At 31.5% G+C, this 6,184-nt stretch overlaps 1 protein-coding gene across 1 annotated transcript in view; it reads right to left on the minus strand.

Annotated features, from left to right (window-relative positions):
- Positions 1 to 6,184, minus strand: part of LOC106684230 (solute carrier organic anion transporter family member 74D) — a gene marked incomplete in the record, with an annotated part of 39,144 nt that overhangs the window by 15,299 nt on the left and 17,661 nt on the right. The window contains 5 exon segments of the mRNA XM_067052520.1: positions 814 to 951; positions 1,053 to 1,193; positions 2,709 to 2,900; positions 4,035 to 4,226; positions 4,295 to 4,492. Of these exon segments, the coding sequence (XP_066908621.1) occupies positions 814 to 951; positions 1,053 to 1,193; positions 2,709 to 2,900; positions 4,035 to 4,226; positions 4,295 to 4,492 (861 nt within the window).

Genomic DNA, 6,184 nt, shown 5'->3' on the forward strand with positions numbered 1-6,184 from the left:
ACGTCAGAATGAGCTGTTTGTATTGGGAGGAGTGGGGATGGCAGTTTAGCACGCCACAATAACGAAAATAATTTTAAAGTAAACATTGTATATAATAGTATATAATATAATATAATAGAGGGGGAGAAGAGATATTTACAAAATTATAAAAAAAATTAAAAAAAAAAAGCAGATAGAAAAACAAAGGAGAAATAAAGTATAAAATAATGGGATGCAATATGAGTAAGTGATTAAGATATGTGTAAGAGATTTATTTTCTTAATCTCTTGATCACTTACACATATTGTATCCCATTATTTTATACTTCCCAATACAAACGGCTCACTCTGACTTTGACTTCCGTCAAAACAGGTATGAATTCTGTCTCATCATTTGATTTTATTCTTTTCTTTTTTCATCTCTTAATTTGTACTTTCTTTGATATTTCTTCTCTTATTTTATCTCTTATCTATCTGTTACTATTACCCTTTTCATTTACTGTTAACAACCTTTAATTTTTCTTATTATATTTTACTTTTCATAGTATACCCCTGTTATTTTCCACTTATGTTTTTTCTTTTTTTTGTAACTATGTCAAGTGTTGGTATCTTTTTTAGCCCTGAAGGAGCCCTACAACGTGGGGCGAAACATTGGCTCAATAAAGATAGTATACCCAGTTACTATTTGAGTTTTTTTGACCGCACCCGGACCATATTCCATTCATCTATACACACGGTCAATCAATAATCTTCCACCATTTAAGAAAATTACTTTTTAAAAAAACACAATTTAATTAAATTTAATAAATTAAAATGAACTACATGATATACAAACCAGCAATTGAAGATCTGCTCCCGTTTTGGTAAAGAGTTGAGCACCTCTGCCTCCTCTCGGCTTCCCTCGGCAAGATTTTCGGAAATGCTGCCATCATCAAGGCAAAAACTAAATGGACTGTTCCCAATGGTATCCATCCTAGAACATTGGCGACAAATCTTCATTATCTGCAAAATTATAGGTTTCAGTGAATATACGTTGCAACATAGTTGTAAATTTGTAAATCATATTAAACTTACCTAAATACCAGGCTCCGATCCAGCTCTGATCTCTCTCATCAAAGGACTTGTTGACATTAGGAATTTCATTTTGATTTAACGTGTATGATGCAAGGAGAAAGCCCAACAATCCGCCGATATGACGAAGGCATGTCACAACAGCTAAAAAAATAAAAAGACAATTCTGTTATTATGATCATAGTATCTTTGGTAGGATTATTTCAATAACAACGAAAAAAATATTCCTTTGTTCTTCATAAAATTTTAATTCGAAGAAGTGATTCCTTATTCTATAATTATCCTTCTAACATAGTTAAAAAAATTTACCTCTCGAATCCAAATAAATAGAAATAAAATTATTGCATTAGATAATTTCTTTAGGATCATGTCTACTATAAATTAGATAGTTGAGACGTTATATAATATTATTTATTTATAAATTTACTTGATTGTAATATAAATAAAATAAAATGAGGAAAAATCTACATAAAGAAAATCAGAGACAAAGGAAGAGACTTGTTTGCTTGGATGGCGGGAGAGTGGAGGTATCCTGGAAGCTTGGGCTGACCAACCCTTTGTGTCAGTGGTAGCATATTTAGAAAGAAGACATAAAGAATCATCGGTCATCAAAGATTATATAATTGGTTTATTTTGCTATGTAGGATTTAAGTAGATTTGAAAAAGTAGCCATTAATTTATTTAGGTGTCATTGTTTTCTGATTGTCTGGAAAACTCACCCTGAGATAGAGTCAATAATTTTATATTATTTAAAATAAATTCTCATATCTAGTTAATAATTAATTTATTTATTTTGACCACTTTGATTTATAATTTATTTATATAATTCTACCACAACATCTCAAAGACTTCCTTCAAACCAAGCACCAATACAGAACATTATGGACCTCTCATCTCTCAATAGAAAACAAACTTCTAATTTATAAGACTATACTAAGACCTATCTGGACCTACGGACTTGAACTTTGGGGAACACCTAAACCATCTAACATCAAACGTATCCAATCCGTTGAAATGGCAGTGGCCAAATGACTTATTCTAAAATAAAAATGGACAATTGGAGTTCTGGTAATGGTCAGATGCTCCACACAAGTTGAGTGTTTGCAGTTTTAGCGCACTTGCTCAGCCTCCACTGGCTCATTACCAATGATGCGGTGAGAGGGATGCGCTGGGATCTCAAAGAGCTCTGCTCTACCTCTCATACATGGGGGATAGAGTGGGCTCAGGAATCCTCATGTCAATAGTGTAAATATTGTATATAAGAGTGTGAATGTGGAGATTATCTTCTTTATTTATTTTTATTATTATTCTATTTTATTTATTTATTATTTCTTGTATATAGTTTGGTTATGTTCAATTATTTCTTTATTCTTCCATTTGTATATATTTAGAGAGCTTTTATTTATTTTCTATGTATTTTTTACTTTTTTTATATTTATATTTTCTTTTCATTTGTTTATTTATTTTTATCCTTATGTTTTATTTTAGTATGAATGTAATCAGTTATCACTATTACTCATTGCCCAACATGTTGTGGCAGATTATAATATTTATCAATAGATTAAATAATAATAAAAAAAAAATCTGAGAATAATTAAAAGAATTAAAATTCCTTATAATTATTTAAATACACTTAAATATTACAATATTGATATTTACAAAGCAAAAAAGGAGTTTTGTCCTTTAAAGAGTTATCATCTAAGTAGGCAGCTCCAAGTGTGTTGTACGTAGATGTGCCCACACCAAGTCCAATGTTAGCTGCGATCAATATCAGCCAAGTCGTAAACCCTTCCGAGTTAAATGAACAGTATTCTTTTTCCTCAATGCTCGTGTTGCATAGATTCACACCTGCTAACAGATAATCATCAGGATTAATATAATAATAACAAAAATTATCCAAATTTGATTAGTTAATGACAGTAGAATACAAAAATTGTGAAAGATAGAAATTATTTAGTTAAAAAAATAAATCTTTTTAATACATAATAACTAACAATATAGTTATATTTTTTTCTAATACATTAGATTAATTTAACTCTGTAAAGAAATTAAAGAAGAGATTGCTTTTATTATAAGGGTTAGTAAAAACTTATTATTTATATCAAATTTCTGTATTAGAAAATGTCCAGCACAATTTTATGAAATTTGTTCACTGGATATTAAATCACACTTTCAAAGTTGATTATCATGATTTGTTGAAGCAGTTAAATTTGGAATACTTTAAACTCACAGAACAAACATTGTTAAATTTTAAAATTTACTGCATGGAATTTTTAGAGAGATTATTTTTAGAGAATTAATATGTTGTGTTATAACAACCCAATGTACCTGGGTTATAAACAAAACATTTCTCTCTTGCTGCTTTGTTTTAATTGTGCCACATCTGACACAATTTATTTTCATTTTGTATTTTCCGTAGATTGTACAATAGTATAGGTATACATAGTTAATTTGTGACAACCCTACTCGTTTAGGGACAGTCAGTTAGATTAGAGGCGCCCAAAATTTATTGATTTTTCAAGTACTTTATTTTTAATAAATATGGACTGATAAGACAAAAGAAAAAGTGGCGTGATAATTCTAAACTTTAAAATATTTGTTGTTGGGAGCAAGTAGCTCAGTTGTAAGGTACTGTGCTACTAACTCAAAGGACCTGGGTTCAAATCCGGCTGTGGCAGATAATTATTTTCTGTTTCATTGTAGTCATGAGTCAGCCCTATGGGTTCGAGAACCCTTCTGGGTCCAACCAGCCTTATAAAGTCGTTACTCTTAATTGGATAAAAATCTGGCAGGCAAGCATGATTTTGACCAAATCACCTCCTTGCAGAACGGTTGGTCTAGTAACAGTACTTGCTTACAAAGTATTGCACCTCTCATGAATTGTAGCGGAGCAAGTTTAATTTTTTTTAAATTAATATTTGTTGTTAAATTGTATTCATTTTAGCTGAAATATCTCTAATATCAACAATAAAAAAAATCACTAACTAGAATTTGAAGAAAAAGACAGGTTCTCCTGAGGACCAAATAATAAATAAGGAAGATATCTAAGATAACAGGAAACAGCAGCTATGATGCCACAGGCCGAAACCCACCGAGCCTTGTGGCCTCCAGCGCCAAAGTAGGCAAGTGTCACCACAGTGCAAAGGGCTCCCAAGTCCCAAGCGCTTGCAATCAAACCTAAAAAGAAAAGTTGCCATTACAAATGTTAATTTATAAACATTAATCGAAAGATATGACATACATACCTGAGGCGCTGCTAGGTAATTTAAACCGCTTCTCAATTGTACTAATAGTACCAATAAAGTATGAACCAATCGCTGTTTGATTCATTCCCAGGAATCCATAGACCAGAACATAAATTTTTTTACTAGCCAATCCTTGTAGCCAAAGCGGTGAGTACCATTCGAATCCGCAGTTTGTATTTTCTTCCCCATTTTTCAAATCTGCTCAAACAAAAGATAGTTAAATTTAGGGGCAGTTGTTAGAATGTGGTAATGGATGAATGAAAAAATAATTTTATTTTGGGATAAATGTCCCCCTAGAATAAATATATTATTCACACATTAAGATTAATTGTGTGACAAACATTTAAAAAGTTTCAGTATAAATGTTGAAATTACATAAAAACCTTATGTTATATTATTGTTTATAATAGTAATCAATAATGGCTACATACATTCTTCACATTGATGAGGAGGTTTGGTTATGTAGTTGGTGAACAACTAGGTATTGGTTAAAGGAAAGGACGATGAGGATTGGAGAATGGATATGGGAGGAGAATTCCAGAAGGAGGTTGCAGGAATAACGAAGGATTTGCTAAAGGAGGCTGTTTTATAAGAGGGCATATATAAATCCATCGGTTGAGATCTTGTATTTAATGAGTGGATGGATGAACGAACGTAGAATGAGATCAAGAATATAGGTAAATTTTTTTTTAGTTTAAAGACTTGGGACAAGGAAACACCAAGAAGCTATTACCTTCGGGAGGTTGGATAGAGCCACTTCAACTCGGAATACCAGCGGGAGACTTGAGAGCGCCTAGGGAACCCAAAGATAAATCTTTGATGCACTGTTGTATAAATGGTGTGATCCAACATTCTGAAAGCTGCTTCCTGTTTCCTATCCGAACCGCTTTGGTTATAGTTCAATAGACACAGGGGCAACCTCCACTAGTACAAGAGACCAAGAGGAGAAAAAAGGCAGCTATCTCACCCCAATTTTATGATTAATTTAATGAAAACATAGTCAAAATTGATGAGTCTGCCAAGTGTAGGTAGGGGGAATAAAAAATGGCGGCTGTTTGAAAGCGATAAAAAAATTTCATTTTTCAGTAGGAGCTCTACATCTTAAAAAGTAGGAACAACACAAACCTAAGAGAACGTCATTTAAAGAAGAGTAAATTTGCTAAAATATGAGCCCTAATAGAGTTATTTACGTTAAATAGTTTTCGAGATTTTTAAAAAGCAACATTTCATCAAAATGTTGTATACCGAAAGATCAGTAGTTAGTGAATTTAGTTTGAAAAATCTATATCTCAAAAACCATTTGACATACAGATGTCTATTAGCACTCAAATTAAAGCTAATGTAATGAGCTATAATGTAGTTTATGATGTTTATCTTCGTAGGAGTAATAGTTTACATGAAATCTGCTAAAATAAATTGATTTATAGTTGTTCGGACAAATTTTCATTTGCCTAATTTATATTCATATGTGGATATCAGAAAAACTACTACCTCTAAGAAGAAAAGTGTCATGAACTACTTTATAGTAAGTTAAATTTCCTTTATTTTGAGTGTTGGCAGACATATGTGCGTCTTATGGATCTAGATATACATTTTTTTCAAAAATCCTACATTTTATACGGATAACTAAAAATTAACATTTTGTGAGTTTATTTTGTCAAATATCATAGCTTTAATTTGAGTGCTGGCAGCCAATCTGTACGTCAAATCGTTTTGGAAATGTTTTTCATAAATCAAACTTATTGTCCAAAGAACTATAAATCAATTTATTTTAGCAACTATCATGAAATCTACAATTCCTACGAAGGTAAAGGTCTTAAACTACTTTATAGTCCATTAAACTAGCTTTAATTTGAGTGCTAATAGACATCTGTACGTCACATAGTTCCT

Source organism: Halyomorpha halys, unplaced genomic scaffold (assembly GCF_000696795.3).
Source record: "Halyomorpha halys isolate HHAL.00 unplaced genomic scaffold, Hhal_1.1 Scaffold558.1, whole genome shotgun sequence".
NCBI lineage: Eukaryota > Metazoa > Arthropoda > Insecta > Hemiptera > Pentatomidae > Halyomorpha > Halyomorpha halys.